Here is an 18,004-nt window from a genome sequence, read left to right as displayed (position 1 = left end):
TGGATATGAAAGAACTTACTGGCATTAAAAATATTTAACTACTTTATTGCCCACTGATTTATATTTATAGATGGATGATGTTTAAGTACAGATTAAAAAGAGATTTACAGTTTAATCATATTCGGAAAAAATAAATCAGTATCTAGGCCACAAGAATGGAGATAGAGGTTGTTCCCCATTTCTCTTGAAATGGGTGTGTGGCTGGCCAGAATGTGAAGGGTGGTAGGGTTGGACGGCAGTGTCCTTTTAAATTCCTTCCCTTCCCGTGATTCTGGGGTGAAGATGGATAATTTTGCCTCTTGATTTTTTTAGGGTATTAGCAAATGGATAGATGGAATAGTTAAGGAGTGTCTGACCGACCCCAAACCCATCGTCCATAATTCCTCGGGAAGTCGTTTCAGATGTCAACCTAGAAATATTTCTGGGTTCAGATGTCAACCCAGAAAGATGGATTTCTAAGGGCAGGGTCTGCCATGTTTCTTCCTTGCTGATGCCCGTTGCTGCCTAGTACAACAGGGCTCAGTGGTCTTGGAATAATAGATCAAAATGAAACCAGCTCTCAGCCTGAAGTCAGTTTTGTTAAATACATCTTGGTGGTCGTTAACATCCCCATAGTGTAATAAATCTAAGTCAGCTTTTTGAGGGAAATTCGCATTACTTTATCTTATAATTAATAATTGTGTAATTTAACTGTCAAGGACCATATTAAATTATGGATGAAATTCAATGAAAAAAATATTGTTTAAACTATTTTTCCCAATCGTGCTTACCTAAAGGATAGAAAATTAACCGGTCTGATTAGCATTTGATATTTTTGACTTCTAATACCATTGTTTCTTCATAGCAGTTGTCTTTCTGGAATTGTTACTTATTTTTGTGCAACAATAGAACCATTATTCTGGACTGTCATAGTGAAAAATCTTTTATAAATTTAAATCATTTTCTGAACTGCTCTGAATAGCAAATGTGTTGTTTCCTTTGGGGGGAATAGAAAAAAGCAAACTCAAAGGCATTTAAAATAATTTGTCTTTCTCTTATGTCCTTCTGACTTTGTAGCCCAGAACTGTTCTGGATTAAGAACCTGTGGGCAGTGCTTGGAACAGCCTGGATGTGGTTGGTGCAATGATCCTACTAATACGGGAAAAGGACATTGTGTTGAAGGCTCTTCAAGAGGACCAATGAGGCTCTCTGGGATACACACTAATGAAATGGTCCTTGACACGAGCCTTTGCCCTAAAGAGAAAAATTACGAATGGTCTTTTATTCACTGTCCAGGTAAGCTTTGTTTTTTTTTAAACATTGTAAGCAAGACACCTGCGCACAGTGTCAATAAGTACATTGATTGATTATCATGTCAAATGAAGAACACAATTTTCATTTGACTCAAATGCTGAATATGTTTAAACACTTCTACAAATTTGCTACGTGCAAAAGCAGAGGCAAGATAATACATCAGGGCAAATGTTTTAAATGTGTGTGACTATCAATTTTACTGTCTTGATGAGGCACTGGAATAGTTTTATAACAATAATGTTTTTCCCGAGGCAAGCTACCTCCACATTCATCACTCTGTCATCCAGTTCCCGTGGCCGTTTCTCTCCCCAGCCCCCTACCCATCTTTATCATTGGACTTCTCTTTAAACAGGGTGTGGATTTTCCCCAGTCACTATCAGGGTAAAACAAGGCTTTGTGGTCATTCCAGTCGTATTTCGTGTTGGTAAGCCTGAACTGTCTGGAATTTAGTACAAGGAAAAAGCCCAAGATCGTCCATTCCAGAGCAGATGTGAGTGGAGGGCAGCCCCTCCTTGCCCAGGTGATGCTGGCTTGCAGCTCCCCTCTCTCAGATCACTCCACCCAAATTCCCGGAGTGCTTGCCAGAGCCTTTTGGAAGAGGACTGAGTCAGGCCAGCACTTCATACTTGAGGGATAGGCTCGGGAGCCACCCCAGTACAGCACAGCACCTTGATGGCTGCTGCCCACCAACCCCCCACCACCCCCATAAAATCCACTCTCCATCCTGGTGGTGTTCTGGTTAGGAAATTCTAAAATTTCAGCACTAGTCCTTTTCAGCTAGTTGATGAATGTGAGGAGAGGTGGAAGCTAGAATTAAAATACTTTTTGATCTTCGTAAAATGCCATTCAGAACACACCACTTTTCTCCTCAAGCACTCCAATTTATGCCCACTTGCCTCCACATTAAACTGAAAACTCCTGACCATTGCATTTAGACCTCTCCACCAGTTGTCTTTAGTAATATCCTCTCCTCCTGCTTGCCACACTTTTTATAGTCCCCAAGGTAATATCCTAACTGCATCTCACTCTGGACTTTCTCATCTCTTGTCTTTCCCCTTGTACAGAATATATTGTTGTTCGGTATTTTTTTTATAACAACATTCAGTAAGTGTAAATTTACTCTGCCAAAAAGCACTGTAAAGATGTAAGCACACAGAATATGGTACAGCATGGTAAGGCTAGTCCAGTTCCATAAAGCTAGGGCAGTTGCATAAGCCATACACGGTTCCCTGACTGCATAGCAGTTTTCTCTTGCTATCTCCTCCCCTCCAAACAAGGGATTCAACTCTGTTTTCTACCTGAGGGTCTGTTAATAGCGTATTATAGGGGACAGGGTATAGCCTCAGGAGGCAGAAATGGAGAAAAAGAGCCTGTCAGTTATAGGTAAAATATTTTGTGCTAGTTTTATTTTGAGACATCAACATTATGGGATTTGGAACTATTCTTGCTAACAAGTGCCAGATTTCGTGAAAATCCCTGTCTTCTCTTGCAAATCTACCCCTTTTTTTTCTAACTTTATTTTTTAAGTGCTTAGTGTGATTAAACACAGCAGATAAGTGACAGATCTGGGCTAAGAACCCAGGTCTTTGGGCTCATGGGCCCGGGCTCTTTCCACTAGGCCATGCTGCTTCTCCCTCAGCCGTGGACTCCTCACCCCAACCTGATACCCTCAGCATATCTCCTATTCTTCCCACTAAAAGCAACTAAGAGAACCCACTTAGCCCCTTCCTCCCTCCAAATTCACCCTACTATTCATTCATTAATAATAATAATGTTGGTATTTGTTAAGCGCTTACTATGTGCCGAGCACTGTTCTAAGCGCTGGGGTAGACACAGGGGAATCAGGTTGTCTCACTTGGGGCTCACAATCTTAATCCCCATTTTACCCCAGATGAGGTAACTGAGGCACCGAGAAGTTAAGTGACTTGCCCAAAGTCACACAGCTGACAAGTGGCCAAGCCGGGATTCGAACCCATGACCTCTGACTCCAAAGCCCGTGCTCTTTCCACTGAGCCACGCTGCTTCTCTGTTCTCTATTCTCTATGAATTCATTCATTCAACTGTATTTATCGAGTGCTTACTGTGTCCAGAGCACTATATTAAACACTTGGGAGATAACAGTACAACTATATTTAGACAAATTCCCTGGCCACAACGAACTCACAGTCTAGAGGGGATTCTACCTCTGAATCCCTCCAGGTCCTTCCTTCTACCTCCCCTAGGTGTTTGAGGGATCCTGCTTCCAATTCTTCTGGACTTGAAGATGAGCCCCTGGCCTTTGGATATTCAGGGGACCCTATAAGGAAAATTCCTTCATTTATTCAAGTTCTCCAGTTAATCCTAGTAACTGACCGGTGGAGGCCGGACCCCAGGCCCTCCTTAAATAATACTGTTGCTTGGCATTAACTGTAACATCTCTTTTAATGTCTCTCTTCCTCTCTAGGTTATAAGCTCCTTTAGGATAGGAGTCGTGTCAACCAACCCTATTATATGATACTCTCCCCAGCAGTTACAGTGCTCTGCACACAGCACTCAATAAATGCCATTGATGGATTGACTACCTAACCAGTGCCCCCAAAATTTGCACAAAGATATTTGCTCTGGAAGTGAGAGGATCCTCTTTGAACATCATTGCGGCTTTCTGCCTGGCTGTGGGTCTGTAAAAATGTAACTTAGAGCCACATATGCAGAAATAAGATTCTAGAAGCAAAATATCGAGGTGTGTTGTGTTCGTACTGAGCCGATTATCATATTTTGACAAGGTTTCTCTAAGTGGCTCTTAGGGGAAATCTGTCTGTATCAGGATCACCCTGTCATTCCCAACGGATAGTATGCTCACTTAGATTTCTGATTTCCGGACCATGTCAGTGCTATTTACCATTGAAATGGTATGAATGAGCATAAGATGTGAACTTGCTTGGCTGTTTTTGTACATATATATTATGCAGTAATGCTGATAGATGCATTCAGAAGTGACAACAAGCACATTCACATTCAATATCACACAGATGGTGTCATCTTCAATTTGCAGCAGCTATGTATAAAGATTGAGGCCGTTAACCTTTTTGCACCTCATTTACTAAATGCCGATTACTGCACTTTGGCAGAGTCAAAGATACTTGCAAATAGTCTGTTGTGGAGTCAAAGACATTCAGCCTGCTGTGGTCTGTTCTGCATGAGTAGCAACTTCCTCCAGTCTTTCCATCAACATTATAAAAACAGTGGTTCTCCGTCAGTTACGCTTTGATGGTCAACATACCACTAAGCCAGTGCTTGTTAACGTTGCTCGTTCGAAGTGCGTAGATGTTTTGGGGTACCAAACAGTGGGTTTTCTCAGAATGCTTTAGAGAATTGCCAAAACTAATCAAGCTCTGGTGTACTTAACCATTAGCTTCAGAGTACAAGGGTCAGTCCAATAAGAGACAGAAGTTAGTCTGCATCATTGAAGGATTATCACTAATTAGTTCTATTTCCCCTGAGCAAAGATGTAAAATTTCGATTGCTTCCAAGTGATATTAATAAAGCCCTATTGTCCCTGGCCTCAGCATCACTAGGCCTCAGATTAGTTATGTGCCAAATTACCACCTGTCAAAATCAGTGATGTATAGGAACTGATCACTTGTGAATAACTTCAAGGTCATCCATCCTCAGTAGTATCTATTGAGCATCTACTTTGTGCAGCGACTGTACTATGCTTTTGCAATTGCGAAGCATTTTTGACTATCCTGAGAACCTAAGTACTTAAGTTATTCCGTGGGAGTTTGGTTACTAAATCAGAACTGAAGGGACCTTGCCTGGTCTTTTCTCAGTCACCGTCGAGGCAAAGCGAGGCTGGGAATGGCTACAGTCTCAAATAACCACCTCAATTCTTTTCATGCTTGAGGATCAAATGAGAGATCTGGAAGCTGGACTTGGATCAAATGAGAGATCTGGAAGCTGGATTTGGCCATTGGATTTAGCAAGAAGGAGATCATATGTGACCTTTGAGAGGGTAGTTTCTGTGGAGGGAAGGGTCAGAAGCCAGATTGGAAGAGGTCAAGGAGAGAATTGGAGGTGAGGAACTGGAGACAGTGGGTATAGACAACTCCATCAAGGAGTTTGGAGAAGAGTGGTAGGAGGAAGATGGAGCGATAACTGGAGGGGGCCCTGGTGTCAAGGGTAGTTGTTTTTTTTTTTTTTTAGAATAGGGGAGATAGGAGCAGTTTTGAAAGCAATGAAGAAGAACCCATTGTAGATTGAACAGTGGAAGATGGCAGTCAGGGAGGGTAGAAGGGAGACCTTCATGACTTTTAGCAGGCTTTCAAAAGAGCTGTAATAGTGAAAAAAAAATTCCTGCCGAAACAACCATTTCAGGATTTTTTATTTACCGAAATCGATTCCAACTTCCAGCTTAGTTCCAGCGCCGCTTAAAATGAAGACTGAGAATTGTTTCTGAATTGTGAATTCTACTGTCATGAATATAAATTGTTTTAATTTATTTCCTAATGGAAATGTAGTCATTGCATAGTTATGTCAGAACTGCCATCGCAGTGCCAGTTTTGAAAAAATATCACTGTACCCATTTAAGGATTTTCCCTTTGGAAATATATTGTTTAGCTGAATAGGTAATGCAAGCAAGCACCCCAGGTTACATCCACCTTTAATGAAAGCACTTCTGCTTTGTGATTGATCTCAGATCTGCTGGTCCTGACATTCCCAGTGCTGTTCCCCCTGTTTGCTTCAAAAATTTCACTCCCGCCACCCCATCTCTCCGGTCCTCCCAGCACCAACTCACCTCCTGTAATCCTTGTAGTGTTTTGTTTTGTTTTTAAACCTAGCCCAGCCACTTTGTACATGCTTATCCCAGCCAAGCCAGCCCAGCCCTGCCCCACTGCTGTAACTGGCCTGCCTTTTTCCCATTTTTAAATTTAATTTGACTTTAGCAGCAGACTTCACTACTGCTATTGCTACCATTGCTGCCCCCTTCCTTCTCAGCCTACTTCTGGACTGCCTTCCCACCCCCGTCAAAGCCATGGGGATGGGGCAATATGGAGAAGGGCCGCAGTCCACTCTGAATTTTGCCACAAATGCCGCAAGCCAGAAAGGAGAAATGGGATAGCTGCCATGGCAGCTACTCCCAAGATCAAGTGAAATATAGAAAGTAGCCAGGCTAGTTCTGGAGCTTGGGGCAGCCGGACTGGTGTGGGGAGTCCTGGACCTGCTGGTGGGGGCCGGAAGAAGTTTTTATGAAAGAAAAATGCCTTGTGTGGTTGGGAGCATGGTGGAGACCGGAGAAACAAGGGAGGGCCTGGTTTGGAGTTTGGGAATGTGTGTAGAAAAGCCAGTGGGAATAGGATGGGGCTGGGAAAGGAAGTGGTAGGGAGGGATTGACAGTCCTTTCCTATAGTGCTTGGCTAAAATGTCAGGTTGGCCCTTGAATGGGTCCTTTCTTATGACAGGTATGTCTGTGGGAAAGCACATCCCACCAATGATACTGAAACTATGAGTGTAGTAATTTTAAGGACTTAGTACCTGTTTCCAAGATACAGTCATTCGTGATACAACCCAGTGCATGCTATGCTTCTTGGCAATATGAAGTAGGTAGTATTTATAGGATATTAATTTACAGTACAGTCTTGATGATCTGTGAAACAATGGTGACGATAGCAGTACTTGTCAGTAAGATATGATTGCAAACACAGATGCTCGTATATGCATACTTGAGGATTCTTGATAGTCATTTACCAGTCAATCGATTATACTTACTGAGTGCTTACTATTTTCAGGGCACTGTACTAAGTGCTTGGGAGAGTACAACATAACAGAGTCGGTGGATACATTTCCTGCCGCGGAGGAGCATACCGCGTTCTGTCTCTGCCCCCACATCCCTCACAGTTCAGTTATACAGACTTCACCACTTCAGGTTTAGGAAGTAGACTGCTGCGAGCAATAGAAGCATCTGGCCCCTTCTTGAGATAATTGTTTTCAAATGTTCCTCCAGGTCCTGGCGAAAGCTCTAAGGATTTGCACTTGGATTTGCTCTCTTTATTCATCCCTCCCTCAGCCCTTATGTATTTATCCGTAATGTATTAATTTATATTGATGTCTGTCTCCCCCTCTCGACTGTAAGCTCATTATGGGTGGAGAATGTGTCTGTTATATCTGTACTCTTCCATGTGCTTAGTAAAGTGTTCTGCACGCAGAAAGCACTCAATAAATGTGATTAAGGTCATCCGTCAGCCCAGTGAGATTGCATTCAGCTGCTTTCTATCCGGGTAGGGAGGAGCTCATCTACAATGAAGAGTTGCCTGGGAAGGAGAGGTACAGTGACGGCCTTTGTGATTCCTGGGTATTAGTCTCCATCTTCCTAGGTTGAGTAAATCTGGGTGGCAACAGTTTCTCAAACTGCAGTCCAGAAGTTTCAGAAGAGGTAGAACTTTCCTCACTTACCATTGTCTTGTGATTTTTCAGTTTAGTTCAAAGCTCCTCTCCCAAGGTCCCTGATCCTAGGCGTCAGGCAGCAAGAGCAATTCTGTACCTGAGATATTTTACCAAGAAGGCCAGAATCTGGATTTTAAAATCTAGGTTTTAGCTAAAAAGTAGGCTATTACTAGGAAAAGGTTCTAGGCCAGCAACCTGAGAGCAGAGGCCATTGTCAGTATTTTACAGTCTTCCTGGAGCGGGACCTGCCCCTGCCCTTATTTCCTCCTGAGATCAGAGCTTAAAGGTAATTTTCTGGAGTGAAGTTGTCCATAAAGAAGCTTCTTCTGTGTGGGTCTCTCCCAGGTTCCAAAAAGAGGCAAGGAGCCTTGCACCTCTGTCTTAACTCCAACTTCTCTGTGGAAAGTGGTTTGCTTGTCAGTCACAAGGCATCTTGGAGGTGCTGGAGAGAGTGCCTTAAATCTCTCAAGACAAGACATAAAGGGCTGGGCTTTGGGAGGGCGGGGTGGGACAAAGGGTGCTAAGGCAGCAGCAATAAGCCTTGAAGTTGGGGGAAGTAGAGTAGGACAGAGTGGTAAGTGAATGATAATCAAGGAGTTAATGTTTATGTATTTGTCCAGTATCAATTTTTATATTGTAAAATGACTGAACTATACAATGCCCTGTTTCTTCACTTGAGTTGACCCCATAATCTAAATTCTTTGCAGTTACGTATTCTGGTATTCTCAGTAACAACTCACATTTACTCAGGACATAATGATGTTAGGTGATTCTGATGTTGCATGGTGAAGGGGTCAAAATGTGACAGGTTTTCCCCCCAGATCTTACAGATTCTATTACTCACTGAGTCATGTTTATTGTGTGCTCACTGTGTGAAGAACAGGCACTAAATGTTTGGGAGAATACAAACAACAGAGTTTGTAGGCAAATTCCCTGCCCACAGCCTAGAGGGGAGGGATAAAATTCATGATACTTAGTACAGTACTCTGCACACAGTAAGTGCTCAATTAATACGATTGAATGAATGAAGAAATTTGTGATGTATTTATGCATTCTTTCCCCACTCACTTTCTAAAGCATTGTGCAGTTTAAAGGTTGCATAGAATACTTTGATTTGCATTTAATGCCAAACAAGTCAAACTATTAGAAGAATATTTACATTGCTGTTTGTTCTTTGTTGTAGCCTGCCAGTGTAATGGACACAGCACTTGTATCAACAATAACGTGTGCGAGCAGTGTAAAAACCTCACTACGGGAAAGCAGTGCCAGGACTGTATGCCAGGATACTATGGCGACCCAACCAATGGGGGCCAATGCACAGGTAGTTGATTTTCTTCTTCTGTAAATTGCCAGGAACACATTCCTATGCCCGGAACGTGGAGTGAAAGAAAGGAGCACCAGATATTCTAACAGTGGCTCCTTAGTTCGAATAGCTACTCTTGACAATTTCTGCAACTGCTTTTATGAATGATGTTGGTGAGGTTTGTGGAAGACAGTTATTGGAGGGATAAATTTAATACCTCAGGGGAGGTAGCCGTGGAAATTGGAGTGACACGTTTTAAGTGACTAAAACAACTTTTAGATGCTGTTTTCTTATGAAAATGCAAAATCATTTCCAAAACAATACTTCATTTTAATCATATGTATGCTTGGAATAAGGAACTGTAATTAAAAAAATGGCCAAATTGAAATTGAAAACTTTTTTTTTTAGTTAATGGCATTGAAGTGCTTTCTATTTGCCAGACACTGTACTAATTGGTGGGGTAGATGTAAGATTATCAAGTTGGACACCGTCTTTGTTCCACATGGGATTCACAGTCTTCATACCCATTTTATTGATGAGATAACTGAAACACGCAGAAGTAAAGTAACTTGCCCATGGTCACAAAGCAGACAAGTCTCAGAGCTGGGATTAGAATCCAGATCTTCTGACTCCCAGGCCCGTGCTTTTTCCACTAGGTCATGCTGCTTCTCAAATTATAAGTACAGTATATCTGTTTAAAAAAAGCGTGTTGGCATTTTCTCCTAAAAGTGGCATTTTTGGAAAACTGTTCAGTTCTCTCCTATTTGCTAGGCCTTCATTACAGATTCGTTTGCAGCTTCTAGTAAGTGAAGAATGCTTTCAATGACAATCAATCAGTAATATTTATTGATCACCTACTCTATGTAGAACACAATACTAAGCACTTGGGAGAGAACAATAAAGCCAGAAGACAGGATCCTTGTTCTCAAGGCTTGCAGATGGATTTTGACTATTAAAAGCTTGTGTTGTGTGGTTGAAAGGAATTAAGAGCACATTGATTATTTTTCATTCTATTGATTCGCCTAAAATTTGAAAGCAGGCTTATTTAATCATGGTAAGTTTAATTTGTCTGCATGGTAGTATCTCTTTTGTAGAGAGCAGGCTTTTTAATTGTCAGATAACATTTCAGTGATTCTCCTTGGCTATGTTGGCAAATGAACTGAGCTTGGTAGTTATTATATCTGATGTAGAGTCAAATACGTTCATGTCAAAAATGTTAGAATTATTTCCCAGTAAAAGTTATTCCTCGTACTTAGTGATCATTTGACATGTCTATGCATTTGGATTGACTTATTTTCTCTGACAGTTTGTTGCAGAAATATTTATATATTTTGATGTGCCATCCTCAGCAGAATTAGTAGCCTTACTCTATGCTATTGTTAATCAAAACGGTCCAAAGGTTGTTTGGCCACTCTGGCTCCGGAGTCTTTCTACTTTCATAACTGCTTCAGTGAATGGGTTCTTTGAACATCAAGATTTCACATACAAACCATCCCCTCCTCATTCTGAACTATCCACAGTACAGAAAGTCTGGAGTTGCCATGTGCTAATTTCACCGGTAGCGCAGGGCCTGAGAAAAAGCCCCTACTTACTGTTCAGGCATTGTCGGGAAATTAATTCATACCCCACTCTCTCCCGAACACATACTTGAACCACAGCTTCCTTGGTTTGGGCAAGGTAACCAGAGGGAGAAGGCACAGATTGTGCCAGATGGGAGGGGCAAAGTTTCTATATTTATATTATTGTCTGTGTCCCCCTCTCGACCGTAAAGTCGTTATGGGTAGAGAACGTGTCTGCTAATTCTGTTGCTTGTACTCTCCCCAACACTTATTACAGTGCACTGCCTACAGCTAATGCTTGATTTTTTTTTTTAGTCAGGTTCAGGAACCATCATCTACCTCACTCCTGTAATAATAATAATATAAAAATAAAAATAATAATTGTGGTACTTGTTAAGTGTTTCCCCCGTGCCAAAAACTGTTCTAAGCGCTGAGGTAGATACAAGTAAATTAGGTTGGACACAGTCCCTGTCCCACATGGGGTTCACACTCTTAATCTCCATTTTAAAGATGAGGTAGCTGAGGCCCAGAGAAGTGACTACCTCAAGGTCATACAACAGGGATGTGCTGGGATTAGAACCCAGGTCCTTCTGACTCCGAGGCCCGTGCTCTATTCACCAAGCCAAACTGGTTCTCTTGCTGTACTGCTCCCCCATCCCACATTTCCCATGTATAACTCTAGTCAGGAGGCTGGGTGGGATTTCACTGACCTTTCCTCTAACAGCTTCTTGGTTTTCTTCCTCAGCTGGAAGTGCTGGTGGGAGGAAATGACGTCTGATCTTGTTGGCCCCAAAGCTGATAGGCAGCTAGAGCAGGGATAGAGGGTTGTGTAGCAAGGTACAGAGCGACAGGAGAGGACCTAGCCAGGTCAGACTGACCCAGCTCTCCACCAGTGGGGCAAGGAGGTGTTCCCAGGACTAAAGAATCTTGGCCTAGTGGATAGAGCACGGTCCTGGGAGTCAGAAGGACCTGGATTCTAACCCCGACTCCATCCTTACCCGCTTTGTGACCTTGGGGAAGTCACTTAACTTCTCTTTGCCTAAGTTCCCTCTTCTGTATAATGGAGATTAAGACTTTGAGCCCCATGTGGAACATGGACTGGGTCCAGTCTGATTTCTTTGTATCTACCCTAGTGCTTATAACAATGCGTAGCATGTAGTAAGCACTTAACAGATGCTGTAAAAAAAAAAAAAGGTATCTCTCTGGTCATTTCTGTTCGTGGCAAGGACCCAGTACCATTACCTGCCTTCCTCATGCTGGCAGGGGCTGCTAAGTGGGGAGTGTCTGAGTTCCTGGTTTGAGTGGCAAAAACAAAACAAAATCATTGGATGGGTTAGAGGTGGGCTGGAAGAGACCATGTTTGGGATGCATAGAGATCAAGAAGGTCCCTAAGAATTATGGGGGGAGGGGAATAGAAGGATGTGAGCTACAGTTTAATTTTTAATTATTTGTAGGGCTTGGTGGTTAATAGCAGGGCTGATTCTGGAATGAAACCTAATGGATTGCATCTAAATCAATAGGATAAATTTATTCCATGATGCATCCACATATTCTGACTTTGCCCTGGAGTATACCAGTATGTTGTTGCCGGTAGTATTTGAATGCTGCTTCTAAGCTATATTCCTAACATTGCCCCTCTGTTGGTATTCGAAGTCCTTATTTTTATTCCTTTGTACTCAGTTTAACCATTTATATCAGTAGATTTCTATCAGTAGCAGTTGTTGACCACCTACTCTCTTCTAAGAACTTGGGAGACATGAACAGAGCTATAATAAAATATCCTGGCACTCAAGACGTCCACAATGCCTCTCTACACTGTAAGCTTGTTGTATTTAGGGAATGTGTCTGTTATATTGTACTCTCTCAAGTGCTTAGTACCGTGCCATGCGCACAATAAATGCTCAATAAATACGATTGGCTGACTAGAGGGGGAGCTAGACTTTTAAGTAACATATGAACAGGAGGAAATAGTGTGTATAATAATAATAATAATAATTATGGTATTTGTTTACCGCTTACTGTGTGCCAAGCACTGTTCTAAGCGCTGGGGGAGATACAAGGTAATCAGGTTATAAGACATGTGGGTATAAGACACGTACACAAGAGCTAAAGAGGCTGTGAGTGCTTAGGTGATGCAGAAGAGATGAGGTATCAGCTGGGGAGTATAAAGGGAGGGATTGGAAATCTGGGAATACCTCCTGGAGGAGATGTGTATTCACAAGGGCTTTAAAAGGTAGGAGAGCTGAGATCTGTTATATGTGAAAGGAGAGGGTGTAATAAGCCGGTGGGAGGGCATGAAAGATTGGTGGTAAAAGAGATGAGGATGAGGTAGAGTGAATAGGTTGCCATGGGAGGAACAAAGTGTGTTAGCTGGGATGTAGAGGGAGAATAGAGTGATTAAGTAGGGGATTGAGAGCTGACTGAGGCCTTTACAGCCAGTCGTCAAGAGTTCTGCTTGGTGTGGAGAGGAGTTGACAATCATTGGAGGTTTTTGAAGAGTGGGGAGAAATATGGAGGCAAGCGGGGAACGAGGAGCGAACTGTAGGGAAAAAACAAGATTAGGTGGAGTTTCAAGGAGAAAGGAGTAGACCACTGTTGAAGGCAGCTGAGAGGTTGAGGGGCATTAGGATAGAGAAGAGTCCGTTAGACTTATCAAGAAGTTATTGCTAGAAATTTGGACAGGTATGGGAGAAGGTAAATAGGCAAGAGTTGGAAATGCAGGAGAGTTCAGAGGAGGGTTTATTTATTTTTTGCGAGATGCAGAATTTCCTAGTGGTTAGAGCAGAGGCCTGGGATTTAGAGGACCTGTGTTGTAATCCGGGCTCCACCACTTTCCTGCTACATTACCATGGGCATGTCATTTAACTTTTCTGTGCCTCAGTTACCTTATTTGTAAAATGGGGTAAAGTAACCCCCCCCACACCCTTATCTTAAATTGTGAGCTCTTTGTAGGGCAAGAACGGTTTCCAATCTGCTTGTTTTTATCTAGCCCCCAGCGCTTAACAAAGTGCTTTGCATGTAGTAAGCACTTAACAAATAACCCATTTATTAAATTGCGATTAAAGGGAGAGACATCAATTGCAGAATATGTTGAAAAGAGAATGGCACTTCTATAGCAGTGCAAATTATTTAAAGTGAAATCTTCATCACTAACCATGATAATGTTCCACTGCAGTAACCTCTATTCAACAATTCACTGTCCATTTTCGGTTAGTAAAATTGCACATCTGTTTAAGATGAAGTGTATTCAATTGAATGAAGAGATTAATGCTTATCTTCATTGACAGCTGAACATTTTTTGGTAATTTATGAAGCTTTAAATAATTTTTAATAGTTCCCTCGTTTCCTGAAGTTGACAAAATGTTCTCTTGCTGTCCTAGCCTCTCTATGCCATTGTGATATATGGAAGTCATTTGTATTCTTTAGGGACACATTAGCTATCTAACCAAATAAGGACTATGTCACCTTTGGTGAATTATGCTTAATACAGTAATGGGTAAAGTCAATTTATAAGGCCTGCAAAATAATATTTTTCCCACTTGTTTCTTCACTGTGAATTGGAGATTACTGATGGAGTTTAATCTTTTTTGTTAGGTCTATTTTTTAAAAAAGCGTCTGAAAGATGTCATAAAATTGAAAAGGTAGATTTTTATGTTTTTAAAGTAAGACTTCATATACCTACATTGGGCTTAGATATGGTTCCTTCCCAGATCAGATCCTAAAACTGCTATGGGTTTAGCGGTCAAAAAGTTTTTTTGTGCCATTTCTTGTAGGGTTTACTTCAACCCATCTACAAATTTTATTTATGTTTAACTCCTTTTGGCTTTAGAACTAGGCAGAAGAATCCAAATGTCTAGTTTGCAGCAAAACTTGTTAATACATCCTTTTCATCACTGGAATCACTGCTAATAAATATATTAATATATGTTTTTTCATATATTTGTTGGAAATAGTATGAAGAAATTGTGCTTTGTCGGGAAAGGTTTTTGAGCATTTAAGAGTGAACTTTTTTTTACCAGGAAATATTGTAGATAAGGGTGTTGGATACCTTTAACTTGTATTTTATGACTGCTTGTTTATAGAGTTTACTTTTAGTTAAGATTATTCTGAACTATTGATAAAAGGCCTTGTTTCATATGCCCCTTGGGTTGACAATGTACAGTGACATCAAATGAATAACCAATTGATATGCCCATAAGAAAAACATTGAAGCTAATTTTGCATTTTATTGTAACCTTGTGTCATTAACTTCTTTTGAGTCATATATTTGACTCTGCCATATTGGTCCAATTGTGACAATGAATTTCATTAAAAATGGTTGGCTACCATTAAGTGAGGGTGCCAAGTCATTTGGTTCTATACTGGCCCATCTGGTTTTCAGCTAATCATCCCCACGTCTGGTATGATTATGCATCAGATGTCTTTATGTCCAGTATTATTATTTTCAACGCCCAACCTCCTTTCTGCTGCTTTAGTTCCGTGGCTTCGAAGAGGCGCTCATGTTTACTTTTCCCTGGAAAGGGAACTCAGTGGCTCCGGAGCAAGAAGGAGATGTTTAGTCAATCAATCGATCATATTTATTGAGCATTTACTAGGTACAGAGCAATGTACTAAGCGCTTAGGAGAGTTCACTAGAGCAGAGTTGGTAGACACAATCCTTGCCCACAGGGAGTTTGTCCCTAGGTGGGGATGAATTAAGCATAGTTATTCAGAATGGCATAAATCACATAATCATGTTGCACTGTGTTCCCAGAGTAATCTGTGATATCATAGATAGCAATGTCCAGTATTCTCAAGTGCCATCAGTGACCACCCTATATTGCATCGTAAGTTCTTTGTGGACAGGGAAGATACGTTTTATAATCTTGTACAAAGCAGTGTGGCCTAGTGGACAGAGCATGGGCCTGGGAGTCAGAAGGACCTGGGTTCTAATTCCGGCTATGCCACTTATCTGCTGCGTGACCTTGGGCAAGTCACTTGACTTCTCTGGGCCTCAGATATCTCATCTCTAAAATGGGGATTAAGACCGTGAGCCCCATGTGGGACGGAGACTGTGTCCAACCTGATTTGCTTGTATCTACCCCAGTGCTTAGAACAGTGCTTGGCATATAGTAAGAACTTAATACCACAATTATTATTATTATCATTGACTTTCCCTAGTATTTAGAATAGTTTTGGGATTTTGGTAGCCCTTTGAGCAGAAGAGCAAATTAAGTGAAACTTTCACATAGTCGGTGCACAAAAAGAGCCAGTCGTAGAGTTTAAACCCGTGCTAACACTTCATTGTAAATGTAACGATTTTAAATGCCTTTAACCCCACTCCAGATGGTTTCCAGTGTTGTCCATATGTTACTTCTGCTATAGTAGTAGCTCTTCCCACTTACTTGGGCTGCTTCTTCGGGATTTCCCCATGGCCGCCCTATGCAGTTGGGCCCCAGAGACTCCCTGGGCATGAAGTTGGAGCAATGCTGGATGAAGAGTGTGCGGGGATGCAGAGAGATATTTGACCTGGTCTCCCTTGGTTTTGGGGATTCCCCAATTGGGGGCATCAGCTCCATGAGGATGCAGGAGAGGGACCACCATAGCTTTATGATCAGGCAAGCAGGTCTAGACGTGTCGTCTCTCCCTTTCAAGCTGGAAAATGTCAGGACACAGAGAAGAGATGTTGGTTTTATTTTCCTTCTCGCCGGCAGGCCTCGGATTCCCTATCCCAGACCTGGAGGGTTTCTCTCGCTTGAGAATGCTGTGAGGGTGGGCCAGGGCCCCGTCTCGCTTCCCACCGCTGAGGCAGATGTCCAGGCCCACAGCAGCGTTGCAACCCCTACGGTCCCATTTGTCGAGCAGCTAAGCTGTTCATGAGGTGGAGGCTGCCACCCTTTTCTGTCGCCACACAAGCAGTAGTGGCTGTGGCGCAGCTGGCCGATTCTAGGCTGGTTGCTGGGGACGGTGACAGTGGCAGTCCAGCACCAGTGAGTCAATACACTCCTGCCCCTTTTCCATTCTTTTTCCCTTCTCCCATTTTTTCACCCTTTCACCTTCTGTTCCTCTCTTACTCTGCATCCCTTTCACACTCCTTATCTACGCACTTGGCTGTCTACCCTTAAGTACTCTGATACTTGTCCCAGCCCCATACTACATATCCTTAGACGCTACCATTTTCCCTTTCTGAAATTCCCAAGCTCCCAGTACAATGCTCTGCACATAGGAAGAGCTCAATAAATACCTTGGGTTGATATGTTAACTGCTCTGGGCTGGGTTGGGTATCAAAGTGCTTTAGGGGTAATGTTTTAGTTTTCTAGTTACCCTACAAAGAGCCAATTCAAAGAATGGCTCAAGAAAAGTAAGCGTATGCCGCTTCCTCCATGCTGGGTAAAGGAAAAAGACAATCACTTGTTAATGACATGCCATTTTTAGACTGGTTTGTGTTTTGGAGCTTTGTGAACTGGGACCTGCCAAGGGCAGCTGAAGGGAGGGAAGGAGGAAAGGAGAAGTGTTGTTGACTGCTAGGATGACCTCATGGGCTTCGTGCAAGGAAGTTAGTTAAGTGCAGTCTGTGTGAAGCTTGGTGGCGTCAACTAGAACGATAGAATAAGACCATCTTGGCCTTACTTGATAGTAAAAAGTTTCAGTTTTTTCCAGGTAGGCTGAATCAGTAGCTACCTTCTTTCGCTCAGACTAATTTCAAGAGGTCAGGCATGTGTGGCAGCTTTCTGGCTCCCTTCTTTCTTGAACTCCTGTAGTGTGAATCAGTTTGCAGTAAGACGTCCTTTCACCCTTTCCACCAGCCTGGTCCTTTCTGACTGACTCTCTTTCGTTTAATTAACCTCTTATTTTGTTAACTTCTCCATTTAGATTCTGGGAGAATCTTAGCAAAAAGGTAGGATCTCAATCATGTTATACTGGTCTTCGGAATTAGAATTTTAAATCTCTAAGATTCCAGAATCCAGTTTTTGCTCATTTAAGTGTTGAGACTTGAATAGTTCCTTTCCACAGTGATAAATACCTGGACACCGATTATTGAGAATGATATATGCATAGCTTATGAACTTATAGTTTGCACATCCATAAATTTACCATTTCATCAGCTCTATAACATTCATCATATAATTATAATATGTACTTCCTGGGTTGGTTTCTCAATGTCGATAAGTCATTAAAAAACCTGGGATAATTTACAAGGTATTATAAACATCATTAATTTAGCAAGATAGAATTTAATGAGGGTGCAGTATTTTTTAAAATATTAAAATTTTGAACACCATAATGAAGGAACCTTGAAAATCAGTTCTAAAATAGAAAATAGTTTTTTTTTTTTTACAAATATGGAAAAATGAGGCGTGCTAGGTCTTTTCTATTTGCTTGAAATCCTGTGCAATTCAAGGTGATCGAGGTTTCAGAGAAGGTCAAATTTTTGAAGTGTTTTAATCAG

General features: G+C 41.8%; 1 protein-coding gene across 3 annotated transcripts in view; it reads left to right on the top strand.

Annotated features, from left to right (window-relative positions):
• The window catches only part of ATRNL1 (attractin like 1), a 602,864-nt gene that overhangs the window by 135,628 nt on the left and 449,232 nt on the right, over positions 1-18,004 (top strand). For all 3 annotated transcript variants that reach the window (XM_001513843.4, XM_039914307.1, XM_039914308.1), the window contains exons 18-19: positions 1,057-1,275; positions 8,897-9,034. In XM_001513843.4, coding sequence (XP_001513893.2) covers positions 1,057-1,275; positions 8,897-9,034 — 357 coding nt within the window. The remainder of the gene's footprint in view (positions 1-1,056; positions 1,276-8,896; positions 9,035-18,004) is intronic.

The sequence above is a fragment of the Ornithorhynchus anatinus genome, chromosome 16 (assembly GCF_004115215.2).
Source record: "Ornithorhynchus anatinus isolate Pmale09 chromosome 16, mOrnAna1.pri.v4, whole genome shotgun sequence".
NCBI classification, from domain to species: Eukaryota; Metazoa; Chordata; class Mammalia; order Monotremata; family Ornithorhynchidae; genus Ornithorhynchus; species Ornithorhynchus anatinus.
Note: the sequence above shows the minus strand (reverse complement) of the source record. Positions and strands in the feature narration are given on the sequence as shown.